This window comes from Scleropages formosus, chromosome 6, assembly GCF_900964775.1.
Source record: "Scleropages formosus chromosome 6, fSclFor1.1, whole genome shotgun sequence".
Classification (NCBI taxonomy): domain Eukaryota; kingdom Metazoa; phylum Chordata; class Actinopteri; order Osteoglossiformes; family Osteoglossidae; genus Scleropages; species Scleropages formosus.
In genome coordinates, this window is record NC_041811.1 from 1,364,820 (window position 1) to 1,382,993 (window position 18,174).

General features: G+C 43.2%; 1 protein-coding gene across 1 annotated transcript; it reads right to left on the reverse strand.

Annotated features, from left to right (window-relative positions):
- Positions 1-4,016: 4,016 nt before the first annotated feature.
- Positions 4,017-13,908, reverse strand: LOC108932021 (NACHT, LRR and PYD domains-containing protein 7-like). The gene is made up of 7 exons (XM_029253238.1): positions 13,869-13,908; positions 13,706-13,747; positions 11,834-13,604; positions 9,404-9,580; positions 6,500-6,676; positions 6,313-6,359; positions 4,017-4,995 (listed from the first exon to the last, which is right to left on the reverse strand). Exons 1-7 carry the CDS (start codon positions 13,885-13,887, stop codon positions 4,463-4,465), a joined length of 2,766 nt encoding a protein of 921 aa, XP_029109071.1. The 5' UTR covers positions 13,888-13,908; the 3' UTR covers positions 4,017-4,462.
- Between the last annotated feature and the right edge of the window lie 4,266 nt (positions 13,909-18,174).

Here is an 18,174-nt window from a genome sequence, read left to right on the forward strand (position 1 = left end):
TCTAACCATAAAAACAAAAGCAATAACAAAAGCCATATACTGTAGTAATAATATGATACCTTGAAAACTGCTGACAAATCCACCTGTTGATGCATTAAGTTACATTTCTTCAGCTGATTTCTGTTGAAGACAGTTTAAGTATACTCAAATATGGACAAAAATATCTGTACATGATTCATAAACACGAAGAGCTCAAAAGTTACATCTTTGGTTGAAAACACATCTACCTTCCATCTGTAGAAACCTGTCACTGTTGGAATTTAATACATAGATCCATTGACCAGTCACTCTTCATGGACACACAGCTGGGTTCAGGTGAGTCTGTTCTCTCCTGCTGGACTCTGGTCACAAATAAACTTCTAGTAGACTTTCCAGTGAACGTACGTCTGTCACTGTGACCTTCCAGTTCACCACATAATCTAATTTCCCCAAGAAAATTTGTAAAAACTCACTTTGCATCCCAACCCACATCAAATAAATATTTCTCTGGAGAGCGCAATAGACTGAAGATTCATCATTTTTCCAAGTTTATACAGGAACACAAACATACACAGCTCCTCTCTTACCTGTTCAGACACTTTTTTGGGGCAGTTTCCCCCTCCTTACACTCTCCAGAGTGACTCTGATACAGAACAAGTGCTCACCTCTGTGGCTTTCTTCTTGAGCATTTGAGGTTGAGTTGTGTACTTCAAATGTGGCAAAACAGTGTACTGCAGCACATGTGGGACAAATGCTTTCGTTAAGTGGTACTTTGACAGTAATGTGTACTGATCCGTTACACCAGGGTTGTAACTATGCTAAGATTTTTATGCTGTGTGTGGTAATTTCAGCACTGACTTAACAGCAGGTGCGGTAAATGACTCATCAGCTAGTCCAAGACTGATGTCAGTGATTGGATGGTAAAAGCTGCCAGATATGTGTGCGAGATGTATAGAAGTTTTTGTTGGGTATTTGTTGTCACTGACAAAGATGTCATTATTCTTTATGTTGTGAATTTATGAAGGATTATTTGATGGGACTCTGTCCCTGGTCCTTGTACTGGCATTTTAGTGCTGAGAAATAGCCACTGTGTCCAAAATTGGTTCATTTTTAATAGCTTCATTAAATGTAATACAGTGTGGGTGGGGAGTGGATAACCTGTGTACAGCAATGACATACTTTCAGCTGCAGCACAGTGTGGTAATGCAGGACAGGTGAGGTGAACGAGGTAGACAGGTAAGCAGCAGTGGCACAAACACAGATACATGGCTAGGAGGCACTGCTGTTCTGTGAACAGACTCACCACTAGGAGGCACTGCTACTGCTCTTCCTCCTCAGCCAGGTGGAGCCAGTCAGACTGGATCCAAGCAATACAGATCCTGTGAGAAGATGGACAACAGATGGAGGCAGCAGTGGAGAATTGAGGTAGTTGGACCAAAAAGGTTTATTTTTCCCTTTAGTTAAAAGATGTTCTTCAAAACACATTGGTCCCAACCAAGTACAAAAACAAACATTAAATTACAAAAGAACATAAGGCCTATGAGCCATGGGCTTAACTCCTTACCACAATACACCTCTTTGCTGTGTGATTGCTTCATTGGCTAAGTTTGCATTAACTGGCAACCTCATTAGGAACCTAACACAAGCTTATATAGCAGTAACTCCGCCATTCTGGCCACACCATAACAGCCTCAACTTATTCCGAAGTGCATTTCCCCAAAAATTACATCCAACATAAATACAGACACATACAAGCCATACAAAACATTCTTCTACTGTAAATATCCTTATGATACAACTTATAAAAACATTTATTACATTGCACTGTAAAACACCCCTGTCAAGTTGGTTGCTCCCAAGGACTCCCACCTAGAAATACCCCAAATGGTTCACTCCATCTGGTTTGCAATACAAGGTACCAAATGCCACAGAATGCCAGATAGCTGAATGGTAAGCAAAAGGTTTACAGAAATGATTTTTAAAAACAATAAATGCATTTACTTCTCACAAGCAATTGCATGTACCCGTCATACTTCATTAAAAGAAACGCCAGTAGTCAATGACAGACAGATACCGGTAGGCCTTTCCTGGCACCCAATCTAGTTCAAACAGAAAGTGTTAAGTGGAATACTGGACCAAAACAAACAGTCTAGCAGTACAAAGTGAAATGCATGCAAACAGGCAACAGCAGCAACAAGGTTCAGCACTTCATTGATGGTATTTTGCCGGCATCTTATTGATTCCTTGCTACCAACTTGCCTGTCACAGCTCAGTCTGTGACAGATAGCTCATTCCAATCAGCAGATGGGAGAAACACTATTTCACTGCTTTATGTGGAAATGACAAATTTGACTTTATGAATCATTACATAGAACATGAAGTCTGGTGCAGAGTGAAATGATTGCTGGTCATGTGAATGAAGAGAGAACAAAAGTAACGGGCGCAGAAAAAAATTATACAAATATACATATAAAGTGACACAAAAGTTTAGGATGTATAAAACACATTCATTAGCCATGTTCGTTGTGCTTGCACATGAGTCTCGTCACCTGCGGCCTGAGCCTCACCTACACATGCTCCCAGCTGCCGAAACCAACAACTGCGCACACGCCCCACATCCACGGAGCCATGCAAGTGCAAGCGATCCTGGAAGCAAGAGGAAACCTTGGAGTTTAGCTGTTGTTGTTCCTCCAGGTGTTTCTCTGCTCTGAGGAGACAGGACAAGTGTCTTGAGCGCATGAATTCTTCTGCACCTGGTTCCTCCTGGTCCCTTCTGGTTCCCAGAGCTCCAACTGGGATACACCCCTCCTCCAGGTGTGTCTTTCCACAGATAAGAGGAACAGCTGAAGCCTCCATGTTGGTGCTTTCCCCAGAACAAAGAGACCTTCCTCTTCTCCTGGACCATGTGGTTATGGGTTTGTGCCTCTTCTAACCTGCTCAAAGAGCTCTTGTCCTGCAGGACCTTCTCCCGCAGGTCTCTTCCCTGTCCACGTGTTCTTCACATGGACCACCAGGTCGTTGAGTTGAACTAGTTCTGCTTTTGTGTTTCACTGAGCTCCACATCTTTGTCTATCTTCACATCCAGTCCAGTGAGTGTAACTGTTCAGATATGATCTTCTGGACCTTTCAGACATCTTATCTGAATTTCCAGGGTCTGTTGTTGTCTCCAGTTTGTCCACTCTCAGCATGTCCAGTGTGTCTCTTTGCTGTGTGTTCAGCATGTTTAGTGTGTTCCCACAGAGTGTGTCTCCCTGCAGGGTGTGCCCTCGTAGTGTGTCCCCTCGCAGCGTGTTCAGTCTGTCCCCACACAGTGGGTTTAGTGTGTTCCCTCGCCGCATGTCTAATGTGTCCTCTCACAGTATATCCCTTCACTGTGTGTTCATTGTCTTCAGTCTGTCCCCTCGCAGCGTGTTCAGTGTATTCATTGTGACCCCTCGCAGAGAATTTAGTGTGTCCCCTCACAGTGTGTATGCAGCGGGCTCAGCTGTGAAGCTGTGTTGAGGCAGCAGCATCAGGTGTTAACCCCCGACAGTGAAGGTTCACAGCCCAGTGTGTAAAACAAATGTTGTGATTAAACACAGTCAATGAAAGACCAGAAGAAAATGTTACAGATGAGGAGCTGCAACAAAGTGATTAAAGGACCTCAGAATCACTGGTGCACTGTGTGTGTGTGTGTGTATATATATATATACAGTCTGTATGTGAATGGAGTTGCATGTATGACATGAGTGGGGACAGTAGGGGGCACAGCAGGGTAAGTAGGTCTGTGCAGCGCTAACTCCACACTGTAAGATGCCTTGGAGAAAAATGCGAGACAGAAAATGTCATTAATTCCGAGGGAGTGTGTGTCGCACCGCTGTTTTACACACACTGTGTAAGAAGAAGTAGCACACAGTGGCTTGTGTGAATAGTGTTGGGGAACAGATGAATGAAAAGGATTATTAACAACAACAACAACAATAATAATAATAGCAAGCATTTTCCATGTTTCAGACCTCCATTTGACAGTTGGTTATGACTGGTTGACCACACCCCTTTTCCACTGGCCACACCCGCTGTCCTGCCCTAGGTTCTGCTGCTGTGATGTTGTTAGTGATGATCGTTAGCACTGATGTCTTTAGTACAGTTATCAGTGCTGATGACTGTCAGTACAGTTATTAGTGATGACTGTTGCTAGTGATGACTGCAAGTATTTCTTCTCCTGGATCAGTCATGTTTTGTAGAAACACATGCTTTTCCTCTTCTGGCTGATTTAAGGGTCAGAGGCCACGTGAATGTAACACCATGCACGGGGGGGGGGTGCTATTCTGCCTCAGAGACAGCCGTGTGTGTGTGTGTGTGTGTGTGTGTGTGTGTGTGTGTTTTGTACAGTGTGTATCCTATGAAAGTCCATTCCCTCTAATCCCATGTTGTCCACTTGTGTATGAAAACCCTTTTACATAAACTCTTCTAAAAGCTCTTTTAAATCCCAGGACACTGGTATCTATTCCATCTCACACAGGAACACTGAGGAGTTTGAGCCCCAAACCCTGAACGCAGGACTGAGAGGTTCAGCGAATGTGGAGGAGAACCTGTACAGGAGAGTCAGTTCACCAGAGGAAACGCTGTAGAAGGACAGAGCGCCGGACACACAGTCCACATACACTCCTACTCTGTGGGCGGGGGGTACAGCTATGGCAGAGTGTATGTTGTTGTGACTGACATAGTAACTCCTATCAGAACAGAACAGAACCCAGGACTTCTCATTGTATCCAAGCCGACAGTCAACACTCTTTCCTTTCCTCCTGATTCCTTTATAAGTCACTCCTATTACAGCCCCATTTCCAGTCCACTGAACCTCCCAGTAGCAGCCACCAGACACACTCTCTACACACACAACTTGCTCCCAACAGTCAAATCTGTCTGGATGATCAGGATGTTTCTGTTCCTCTTCACTCCATGTCACCTTCCTGTTGTCCTCAGACAGATACAGGTGTGTGTTTGCTGTGTTGGGGTCTAGTGTGAACTGGCAAGAGTCTGCAGATGAAACACACATTAAAAGACGGTAAAAATTGTGTTAAATTTCCAGATTAAACGCAAACTTACATTTACATGTATTCATTTAGCAGATGCTTTTCTCCAAAGCGATGTAAATTTCATAGAAACTTCAGAAATTCCATTTAGAAATTTCACTAAATTACTTCCTCTAAATTCACAAATTTCACTAAACCCTGTTAATGTAACTGCCTGAAACTGCATTATTGGTATCTGTATCAGACAAACTGATATGATTTATTGTCATTTTATTTTTCTTGTTTTATATCTGGGACATTTCTATATTTCACCAACTCACACACACACATTGACTGAAACTGCTTGTTTCAAGCAGGGGTCACGGTAAGCTGGAGGGGGACACACCCAGAACGGAACGCCAGTCCGCCGCAAGGCACCCCAAGCAGCACTCAAACCCTAGACCAGCCAGAGAGCAAGACCCAGCCAAACCCAGAGCGCCACCATGCCCCCCTATTTCAACAACTGAAGTGTATTATTTGGTTGGTCAAGGCAGAGACCCTCCTTAAGCACAGGGCCTTGTGCTGCAGAAGATTCTAGAACAGTGTGTTTGTGCTACTTGTAAAACTCCATTTAAGTGCAACTGGGTGGAGATCTTGGAAGGTCTGTGTGTATGTGTTTTGTGTCTGTTGAGCGGTATAAAAAGACTCAGGACACATGTGCAAGTGTGTATATCTGTGATCGAGAACATCTGGTGAAAACTGTAATAAACCAAGTTTTTAAAGTTATTGTGCCTCATTGGAAGGTCTGTGGGTCTTGTACAAGGATATAGACAGGCTGAGCAGTATAAAAGACACAGGAGAGGTTTACATCTGTGATGGAGAACATCTGGTGAGAACTAAAATAAACCAACTTGTTAAACTTAATCTGTTTTGTTATTTCAAATGTTAAAGAACCTTGAAAAGATCAACTGCAACACAGGAACATGTCACACACACACCTCACAGTGAAAGACATTAGAAAAAGTCATACTGAAATGAAGAAAACAGGTAAATAATATAAAATTCACTCATGTATACAATAGCTATGTGTGTGTGTCTGTAGAGCAGAACACAGTGTGTTTGCTGCAGGGGAAATACAGGCCAGCAGCTGCTGCTCAATGACAGCAGAGTCTTATATGTGGATAGAATAAACATCAGAGTGAACAAGGGCTGTGGATCTGATCTCCTTCAGAAAACACTCCCAAGTGTCCTGACATCAGTGACACAGCAGTGATGAAGAACACACCAATCACACACACCATCATCATGATCTGAAGGTAACTCTTCAGTACAAAACACTTACATTTGAGGAGCCCTGGTCTGATCCTGCACTGTCCACCATGGTCCACACTGTAGGAGAAGCAGAAGGACACACAGTGACTGAGAGACACACACAACCCGTCTCTGAAGTGCGTGTGGAACCTCAGAGTCCTGTGACATGTATGAGGGTTAGCAGTAATCACACACATACACACACACACAGTACATACTGCAGTGTCTCCAGTTTACAGTGTGGATCCTCCAATAGATCAGAGAGCAGCTTTGCTCCTGAGTCTCCTGGGTGATTGTAGCTTAGATCCAGTTCTTTCAGCTGTGAACAGGGGTTGGAATGCAGAGATGAAGCCAGAGAAGCACAGCCTTCCTCTGTGACTCGACACAGTGACAGTCTGCAGGGAGAGACACGCACACACTTAACACTGTATTATCACTGATACACACGTTACTGATCATGTACAGTGTGTATTCCCCAGTAGTACTGACCTCAATATCTCGAGTTTACAACATCCAATGTGTTGATGAAGGGGTTTAGCTGCCTCTCAAAGTATTCATTGAATGTGTGCGAAGGACAGAACAAATAACCCTCTAAATATTATAGAATAATGAAGGGAACTTGTCCTGTTACAACTCATGTAAATTACTGAAGTAACTGTGTCTGTCACCCCGCTCTCAGACAAGGGTGCCTGAGTGGGAGTGAACTGAAAAGTGATAGGAGACCAGACGCGAGTTAGCATGTAACCCGTTCTGGAGGTGACTTTTATTTAACTTTTGACCCTTTTGCCAGAACCAGAGGTTCCTTATCACTGCCAGCACCCCCTACAGGATCTATTATTGAACAGCATTCACACACTGGTCAATTATAAACTGGTCTGCAACAACCAAGCGAAATGTGAAAGAAAGGAAAAAAAAATTTTCGGGTGCCATCTCTTCCCTTTTTCTCCATTTAATTTTGAACCCACTACATGTCCCATTTAATGGGTTTAGTGATATTTTAGCGTAAAAGGTTGTCACTTGCGTAGCTCAGGAATACAAACTTTTCCCTCAGTAACTATATCTTTGAGTTATGAAAGTTGGTGCAACAAAGGTTTTTCTGGAACACATTACATTCGGGGAGGTAGGGGAGCGGGGGGGGGAGAAGACCGTACTTAAAAATTCTCACAAATTCACGTCACACATCTTGCAGTGCAGCTGTACAGGGAATTAAGGTGTCTGATCTTGAAAGACCCAACATCCCCAGAGGACCCAAGCAGAGTTGATCAAACCCCAACCTGCAGCCAGCTTGAACCCATGATTCACCTCTCCTGATCCACAGTCATCTAGATGGACTCGCTACCCCCTCAGTAAGAAGTGATACAGCCTTCTTTCTCTGACTATCTGTGACACCCAAAATACAGCAAAGCCCCTGCAGTCTGGATTGGACACAGACTTTGGCCCACAGACTGAATATATTTCACTGTTTTAACAATGTTTTAACTGGCCATGGAACAGTGGACCAGCTTTTAACCCTCTCACAGATTATTGAAGGGGCATGGGAATTTGCCAATCCAGTCTACATATGTTTTGTGGACTTGGAGAAGGCCTATGACCGTGTTCCCCGGGAAATTCTGTGGAAGGTGCTTCGGGAGTATGGGGTACTGGGGCCACTACTGCGGGCCATTCGGTCCTTGCACATACGGAGCGAAAGCTGTGTCCGCATACTCGGCATTAAGTCAAGCCTGTTCAGTGTGGGTGTTGGACTCTGCCAAGGTTGTGCCTTGTCTCCACTCCTGTTTGTGGTTTTCATGGACAGGATATCAAGGCGCAGTCGAGGTCAGGAGAGCATTCCGTGTGGGAGTCGAAAGGTGACGTCTCTGCTTTTTGGAGATGATGTTGTCCTTTTGGCACCGTCACATGGCTGCCTCCAGCACACACTGGAACGGTTTGCAGCCAAGTGTGAAGCGGTGGGGATGAGGATCAGCACCTCAAAGTCTGAGTCCATGGTTCTCTCACGGAAAAGGATGGTATTCCCCCTCCAGGTAAGGGGAGAGCTTTGCCCCAGGTGGAGGAGTTCAAGTATCTTGGGGTCTTGCTCACGAGTGAGGGAAGAAGGGAGCGTGAGATCGGCCACAGACTGGGAGCAGCGGCAGCAGTAATACGGTTGCTGTACCGGACTGTAGTGGTGAAGGGGGAGCTGAGCCATAAGGCGAAGCTCTCCATTTACCGGTCAATCTATGTCCCTAACCTCACCTATGGTCATCAACTCTGGGTGATGACCGAAAGAATAAGATCACGGATACAAGCGGCCGAAATGAGTTTTCTCTGCAGGGTGCTAGGACTCACTCTCCGTGACAGGGTGAGGAGTTAGGACATCTCGGAGGAGCTCAGAGTAGAGCAGCTACTCCTTCACATTGAGTGGAGCCAGTTGAGGTGGTTCGGGCATCTGATAAGGATGTCCCCTGGACGCCTCCCTTTGGGGGTGTACCAGGCACGGCCAACTGGGACGAGGCCCCGAGGTCGGCCCAGGACCTGCTGGAGGGATTATATCTCACAGTTGGCCTGGGAATGGCTGGGGATCCCCCAGGTTGAGTTAGAGGAAGTTGCGGAGGACGGGAGCAGCTGGGCCTCTCTGCTCTCCCTGCTGCCACCGCGACCTTCTTCGGACAAGCGGGACAGAAGATGGATGGATGTTTTAATTTGTAAATGTCATCTCTCTAACAATCCTCTCTGAGCAGCAAACCACTTCTCAAAAACACATCAGCATTTTTTTTTTTCAGGCTCTCAAAGTCAACCCTTTTCATAGCCTTACATTTGTTCACTGTCATCACCTAGTGCTCATTGCCATGGTAACAAAATTTAACCATGTGCAGCTGTCTGGCTGGGAGTGTACATTGTCTGGATGAAGTCTGTCGCACAAATATTTTTGTCTCTGTGTGGTGGGTGTGTGGTTCGAGCCCTGTTTGGGGTGCCTTGTGGCAGACTGCCATCCTGTCCAGGGTGTGTCCCCTTGTCCTTCGGCCTTGTGCCCTCTTTTGCAGCATAGGCTCCGGCTCACTGTGACCCCACTTGGGACAAGCGGTTGTAGACATTGCAGTGTTATCGGCCCACACCTTAATTACCCAAGGTACTGTAACACTGACCTTAGCACCTCCAGTTTACAGTGTTTGTTCCCCAGTCCAGCAGAGAGTTTCTTCACTCCTGAATCCTGCAGGTCATTGTCACTCAGGTCTAACTCTCTGAGATGTGAACAGGAGTCTGAGATGAGAACTGAGGCCAGAGCTTCACAGCATCTCTTTGTCAGTCCACACTGGTTCAGCCTAAATAGGAACAAATACATTTTTCAGCTGCCAAATGAGAAAGTTTGGGACATATTATTGTCCACAAGCATTTTCAACGTACATTGTGAGACGTACCTCGCTTTGAAGAAAAGCATCTGCTAAATGAATTAATATCATTTAAATGTACATACTTTAAGCTTTCTTAACATAAGCTCAGTCACTGTTGTTGTAAAATCCTGAATACTGTAAATGAAGCAATGACACTATTTCCATATTTTATAACATTTGGTTGGTGAGAGTGTGGCACAGTAGGACAGCGAGCAGCACTGCTGCCTCATGCCACCTGAGCTATTCATGCGTATGTTTGAGTCAGTGTGTGGTTTGCTTATTCTTTCCATGTGACTGATTGCTATCCCATCCAGGCTCTATCCCCTTTCAACCTCTTACTTAATGACATTGGGATAGGCTCTGGACCACCACAACCCTGTTCAAGATGACCAATTAGTGAAAATGCCTGAATAAATCAATTTAAACACTGCCTCCTTCCTCCACCCACCACAACTCACTCTCATCAATTATTCTCTTTACTTAGGGAGTGCAGTAACTGTTCGTTATTGTCATGATTCCATCCTGGGAAATGAATTATCGAACCCAAGTGCAGAGCAGAGGCTTAATCCAATGAGAGAAATCCAAAATTGTTGTTCAAGAAAGAGGCAAGGGTCACTGAGGAGCAAATGCTGTACTGGGAGAATTGAAGAGTCGTAGTCCGGTAAACAGGTGTGAAGTTGCGATGAGCCAGGAAATGATGGAGATATAGGAGAACTTACAGGGAAACAAGTAAAGGGGACGAAGACAAGGGTGAGGACGAGGAAACTGGGAAGTCAGGAGAGTTAAGGGAAGGAGCGTGAGTGAGGAATAAGGCTGAACAAGGTTCCGCATCTTCCTGCACTCCAAACTCCCCTTTTATGTGCGCATCTGAAGATTAGTGGCAGGTGTTCCCTGTTGCACAGAGGTGAAGAACGTGACAGTTATAGCAAATTTTCTTGTTTGTCCACTTTAAATTGTCATATACATTTATTTAGATTTCATTATTTCATGTTTACTGCTGTCTAATGTATTTAAGGAAAACACAGTTTCCAAAATGTACTGCCTAGAAACACAGTTAATGACCACGGTGTATGATAATCATGAAGTGTTTTATGTTGTGATCAAATCATACACTGATAGTCACAAAGGTTTTTTTTTTTTTTACAGTGTGTTATTTGGGATACAGTGATATTTGGGAAAACTGGTTTGGGGTTTTTTTGAGTGGGCTGGAAACACAATACATTTTTTTTCATTTCAGATACTGGGAAACAGGCTTTCAGTGTCTGAAACTTCAGAATCTACACAGTTTTTAGGAACAGATTAATTTTTTATAAATCTGGGATGGCTGTAGCTGGATAATCATAAGCAAACGTCACCGTCTTCAGCATTGTTTAGACATGTTATAGTTATATCGTTTAATGACACATGATCATCCATTGTCACCTTGCATCAAGTGCCTGATGTTGAAAAACCAGAAACACACAGACAGATGGACAACAATTAATAACATAGATATAATACTGATATAATATCTTTGAGTAAGGGAATCACCCAGAACTGGTCAAGTGAAGATACAAATAATTCTGGAAAGGTCAAATACTTCAAATTACTTCGAATGAAAATTAAAGGTTCTTAGAAACATTGCAACTCAAAGAATACCCATCATTATGTTGGTATACTTAGAAATCAGGAGAATTATCCTTGACAAAACTTTCAGTTAAGTATTTAAGCACAGCGCATGCTCAGAAATTACGCCTGAGTTTAAAGCTGATTTAGCTAAATGTTTCAGCTGAGAATACAACTTCTTGTGTAAAGACATAGTGATACTGTAAGATGTAGTAAAACACAGTAAGATGTAATTCAGAAGAGTGTGAATGTCAGCACTAATGGCTGAAAAGTTAGATTGGTTTGGAAAGTAATGAATCAGTCTGTAGGTCACATGTAGACACATCTCACCAGTCATCCATCCATTTTCATGAACCGCTTATCCTGATCTGGGTTGCAAGGGGATGGAGCCTATCCCAGAACCACTGGGTGCAAGGCAGAGGGAAATACTCATACCTTATTATCTTCTACAGCTGACTGTTGTTCTACCAGCCACATACTAACCATATGCAGGACCCTATAAAGAACTGCTGTTTCACTAATAGCTGCTGTATCTTCATTATTCCAGATCACTTCTGGACCCTTCTCTGAAATACTTACAGAGCTGTTCTGGAGAACTGGACCACAGGCATCAATCTTAGCAGCCCTTCATCTGATCTGGTGTACTTCTTCAGGTCAAACACATCCCGCTTCTCTCTTGATGTCAGTAAAACAAAGACAAGAGCTGACCATTGTCCAGGTGAGAGCTGCTGTGTTGACATATCTCCTGAGTTGAGGTATCTTTGGATTTCCTCCACCAGAGTGTTGTCATTCAGCTCATTCAGACAGTGGAACAAGTTTATGGATCTTTCAGGAGGAAGTTTGTCCTTGATCTTCTTCTTAATGTACTTGACTGTGCTCTCAATACTCTCTGAGCTTCCCTCTGTCTGTGTCAGAAATCCTTTTAACAGACTCTGGTTGGACTCCAGTGAAATGCCAAGCAGGAAGCGGAGAAAGAGGTCCAGGTGTCCATTATTACTCTCCAAGGCCTTGTCCACTGCACTCTTATGCAAATAGAATAAGTTCTTCCTTTGGAACAGCCATTTAAATCTTCTAAAATGTCTTTGGTCAAGAACATTCTTTTTGTGCTCTCCATATGTATCAGACACAAATAATGCAGCAAGAAACTCTTGGATGCTCAGATGCACAAAGCTGTACACGTTCCTCTGAACCATTAAATGTTCTGTTTTAAAAATCTGCGTGCACAACCCAGAGTGCACTGAAGCATCTGTGACATCAATCCCACATGTGTTCAGATCCTCTTCGTAAAATATTAGGTTTCCCCTTTGCAGTTGGTTAAAGGCCAGTTTGCCCAGTTTCATTATCATTTCTTTCTCTCTTTGCAGTGAATACTTTTTAGTCATTCTACCAGTCTGAATGAGAAGAAAGTGCGTGTACATTTGTGTGAGAGTTGTGGGAATTTCTCCACTGCTGTCTTTTCCCAACATCTGCTCAAGAACAATGGCTAAAATCCAACAGAAGACTGGAATATAACACATGATGTAGAGACTCCTCAATGTCTTCATATGAGAGATGATCCTGGTGGCCAGGTTCTGATCACTGAACCTTTTCCTGAAGTACTCCTCTTTCTGAGGATCATTAAACCCTCGTATCTCCGTCATCTGGTCAATATACTCTCCGGGGATCTGACCGACTGCTGCGGGCCGGGAGGTTATCCACAGGAGAGCAGTGGGGAGCAGGTTGCCTTTAATTAGACTGGTTATTAGTACACCCACTGATGCTGGTTCTGTTTCATCGCAAAAGTTCATACTATCAAAATTCAGTGGAACTCGATTTTCATCTAGACCATCAAATATTATCACTGTTTTTTGCTTTATATCCTTCTCACTTGATAATTTGTCTTTAATTTCCGGATGAAAATAATGAAATAGCCCAAGAAGACTGTATTGTTTGTCTTTTATCAAGTTGAGCTCCCGAAAAGGGAATACAAACATTAACTGAATGTCACGATTTGCTCTTCCCTCTGCCCAGTCAAGGACAAACTTCTGCACAGAGACTGTCTTTCCAATACCAGCAATGCCCTTTGTCAGCACAGTTCTCACTGATTTGTTTTGACCGGTCAAGCATCTAAAAATGCCATTGCAAAATATTATGGTCCCATCTGTAGCTTGACTCCTGGATTGAGTCTCAATCTGCCGCACCTCGTGTTCGGTATTGACTCCTTCGTTTTTCCACTCAGTTATGTACAGCTCTGTATAGATATTGTTGATGTAGATTTTATTTCCATGCAGAGCCACTCCTTCAAATATGCATTCATATTTCTTTTTGAGAGTGTCTTTCAGATCATCTTGAGCTGTTTTCTGGCTTTCAGCTACAGAAGAAAAAAGAAGTCTAAGACAAATTGCAGACCATCTGATTCTAGTCTTAATATCTGTATTTTCAAAGCCTCAGCACACACGCACACACACTTACTGACAGAGCCATGATCATCATGGAATCTTATTTTGGTTTCAGCTATAGGAAAAAAAGAGAAAATATAAACAGAAAACACTGCAAGTCCTTCACAAGTCCCACACAGACAGTACCAAATGATATGTAAATGTTTTAATGTTCACACACAAAAACACTGTGTTACCTGTAGAGGCAGAATCCATAACCAGATGAGGACAGTTCTTCATCAGTGATGTGTAAAAGGCATATTTCACTCTGTCACCTCCAGAATCCAGGGCAATGTACAATTCTCTCATCTTATCCTGACTGGTCCCAAGACTCATGAGTTTACTGTATGTCTCCTTGTGGATCATGTTACTCTGCAGCAGCTCATCAGCGATGGGCATGACCTCCACAACACACTGAATGAGATCAGCCCTGTTACTGCTCACATACTGAACACCTGGAATGGAGGAGGGAAAATGGACAGTCAATAAGTTTTCAAATAAGGAAATAAGCTGGGCTTCAGTGTTCATGTCTATTTATATAATATTGCTGTCTGTTGTGCCTTTAATTTACTGTTTTGTGCCTCACTTTAGAGAAGCATCTGAAAAAGGCCGAAGTGTAATTTTAAAAAGGAAATAAAACTGTTCTATTAATGTATTGTCACTAAGGATAAAGGAGAAAGAGTCACGTTTTCCACTCTACTGCTGTGACTCTGTAGACACAGTGAGAGACACATTGTAAATATCAGCAGTTGAAAATTCAGCATACACTCTTTAAGCAAAACATGTGGTTTAATGTCCTTTCTCCAAACACAGACTTGTTAATTTTTTTTTTTTAAATCATTGTTCAGAATGTAGTTTATTTGTTCCAACGTGTCCAGAACATGGGTTTATTAATTTTCCAGTGTCCAAAGACAATGCACAGTATGCTGGTTCAGATATGTTTTTAATTTGGTGTAGAAGTGATTTACTTGGAAATGAAGATGTATGGGAAACTCGTTCTTTACATCTTCCCAGGAAAAAATATCACTAAGGTTGTGCCTGATTTTCACACGTTAAAAGGATTATTATAGTATCTCACCTTCCTTGCTATCATCATTCCTGTCTGAAGCAGGGACACCTTCAGCCATTGTGGACAACTATCAATATAAAGATGATTGGTTAACATGTCACATGGAAGGTGTCGTACCCTTGACCACACCCTGGCCAAACACACCTGGCAGGTATCAGCGAGATCAAAAATAAAAGCCACACCACTGCTCCCAGGTTGTGGAATCTCTCCGAAACAACTGTCCCCTCTGTGGTCGCAACCTGCATCTCTTGTCCTTTGCCGTGTTCCTGCCTCGTTACCTCAGTCCTGTCTCCTCACCCCGAGTCCTGACGTCAACCTTGAATCATCCCTCAATACAACATTCCCACATCAGTTGATTGACACAGGCCCGTTCCCGACCACAAATATTGCATCGCCCTTTAGACAAGTAAGAAACATACCGCACATGGGTCCTACTTCCGGTCTCCTGCACTTGTGTCCCTGACAAGTACAGTAACTTCCTTGTTTTCAGAGACTTTTTCCGGTATTATTATGAAATCCAGCTAAACTGATTAAGAAAGAACGATTGTATACAAAATGCTTATGTGTACAGAACCCAAAAGTTTAAAATGTTCGTTATATCAGTGTGGACTTGATTATACAGGCTATGCATAATTCTGTCTGGAATTTTTTCTTTCTTTTCATTATTCTGTTCCTCTATAACAACTTTAAAAGCGAAAGTAAAAGTTGAAAAAATTTCTCTTCAAGCAGCAAGAATGCCGATGAGATAGAATTTCTTCTAGAAAGATAATACAAAATCATTCTATTTTGCAGGAAAACTTCGAACTTACCTTAGGAAGTAGTATAAATATTTTAAACTATTATTTATTATTCACAAAATGACCGTCTGACTTTCAAAATGTCCACCAGGAACTGCAATTGTGCTGAATTTACTGTTGTCAAGTCCGCACAAGAGTCCAACATGACCCGCGTTGCCGTTATTCAAACACGGACGAAAAGCATAATGATCCCATGTGCAGAGTGTATTTACAACTGCACAGTGTAAATGTAAAGTACAGAGTAAAGGTTAAATGAATGTGAGACAAAGAGACACTGTATTCTCACAAAGGTGAAAAGTGAAACATTAATCTGTGAGTGGGACTCAAACACGGAGGTGTGACAAAATACCGGACTGGACAACTGAACCTGGACTGGATCACGCAAGGCAAGAGTAGACAGGATAGGCACTTAGGTTATTGCTGTTGTTGCTGTTGTTACTCTATGAGTAGTTGTCGTGAAAAGCATCCGGTCATCCACCAACTGGCTAAGACTTGAAAGTGGGGCATCCATGGTTTTGGTGATTGTGTTGATCCACCGCGTAGCTGGCCTTCTTCGTTGACCTTCCACTTTGCCCAGCATGATGTCCTTTTCCATTGACTGTTCTCTCCGCATAATGTTGTTATCTCTTGGGTGTGACACCCCAGAGGAAACAATTACTGCTGTCAAAAAAAAAAAAAAACACACTCCTCTGCACCACAAGCTTGCAAAAGACCATCTAGATTTTTTTTTCTACACGGATCAGAATGGATTACCTGCCCACCAAAGGTTTCTGGGTCCTCACGCTGTCCAGCTCGACAGATAAACATTTCTCCATTAATCATTTCCGATGATTAAAGTCTTTATTCAATAAATAAAACCTAAAAACTGTCATGCCAATAATAAAATGTAAAATAAAACGTTAAAAATCAATAAGACCAACTAATATAAAGACTGCATGACAGAACCTTTAAAACACTAAAAACATACCCCAAAGCTTAAAATTATAAATAATTAAAAGGAACTTACCTGGTAACTCCACAGCTCAAGAGGGGTGGTCCCCTGGCCTGTTCCCAGGGTGTTACCATATACCTTACCTACCATTCTTGGGTGTTTCCCTTTTCACGTCTCCCCTATTAGCATTTCAGTAGAATAGGTGAATACTACAAATACATATACAAAATTAAAGAAGTTAACAAGCACCCACACAACAAACTAACCGACGCTACACTAAACAAAAAATAAAGTGAATAAATAACAATAAATCAATTAATACAAATACACCACACATAGTCATTTACAAGTGACTACTTAAAAGTGCAATAAGTGCTATGAATTTTAATTTTTTCAAACCGCTTGTCCCATACGGGTCGCAGGGAACCGGAGCCTACCCAGCAACACAGGGTGTAAGGCTGCAGGGGGAGGAGACACACCCAGGACGAGACTTGAACCCCAGACCCACCGGAGAGCAGGACTGTGGTCCAACCCACTGCGCCACCACACCCCCAAATTTAAAAAATGTGCAATTAAATAAAATGTGCTATAAAGGATTAAAAACCTTACACCTAACATAAAACACATAACACACCACAAAACACAACACTTACATTCACCAAAAATAGGGGTTGCGGTATTGTGTAAGTGCAAAAGGACATGTGTTAGTTACCCAAGGATGGAGGATCTGCCACAGACCTGTGGGGTTGCAGCCAAAATAGGCCCTTCCACCTCTCTTTGGCTTCTAAGTAACCCCATTGTGTGACATCTTTCTCCATCCTAAACGTTAGTTCAGCATGGATTTTATGATACACACCCTGGACGCCCAAGTCTACCCCTGTCTGGACCAGCTGGGTTCTTGCGTTAAAAAGCATTTGCTTGGCTACGCTGATCAACAGCGACGTCCAGGCAGCTGCTGCCTTCTGCGTGCCAGGGTTCCATCCCCTCGAGACTTTGTTGTACAACAAAACCATCTGCAGAGCGATCTTTCTGCACAAACGAATCACTAAACCCCAGACCTCCCACACCTCTCTGCAGTCCCAAAAGGCATGTGCGAGAGTTTCACTCTTGCCGCACTGGAGTCGTGGGCAGAGTGGGTGGCTGGTCAATTTGTGTCTGTATAGAACTACTTTGACCAGCAACTTACTTTGTAGACAACACCAGTTTAAATCTTGCAGATGGTGGTCGAGCTCCTTTGGCTGAATCTTAGCTCACGTGCCTTCCTCAAGCCCCAGGAGAACTCGAATTCCTCCTCTCAAGGCTCTTATACAAGGCCCTGTGCTTAAAGAGGGTCTCTACCTCGACCCCGGCCGCCGTGGTCTTACTCCACTTTACAGCATGGCTATAATGAGCGGACTGTGTCTCGGCATTCGGCCCTGTGTTGGACTAGGACTTCACTACCTGGGGCATCAGAAGGGCCAACCAAAGATGCACAAAGTACTGGTGGGGATGCTTAATCGCAGCTGCCAGTTGGTTACATACCTGGGAGAGGAAGAGACAATCCAGTTTAAGAGGAATGTCAGGCATATCCCTCTCTCTACTCCTTCGGAAGGTACATGACCTCCCTCCTCACGTAGTCATACCTGCCCCCCTAGACTATTATTATTATTGTTATTTTATTTTTTTATAGAGCGCTCTTCTCACGCAGTGACACGGAGCGCTTTAAC

Coding starts and splice junctions, on each gene's coding strand:
- LOC108932021 (XM_029253238.1), bottom strand. Junction 6,360..6,499: donor TGTAAACTGGAGACACTGCA/GTATGTACTGTG, acceptor CTTCTCCTACAG/TGTGGACCATGGTGGACAGT. Junction 4,996..6,312: donor CAGACCAGGGCTCCTCAAAT/GTAAGTGTTTTG, acceptor TTTCATCTGCAG/ACTCTTGCCAGTTCACACTA.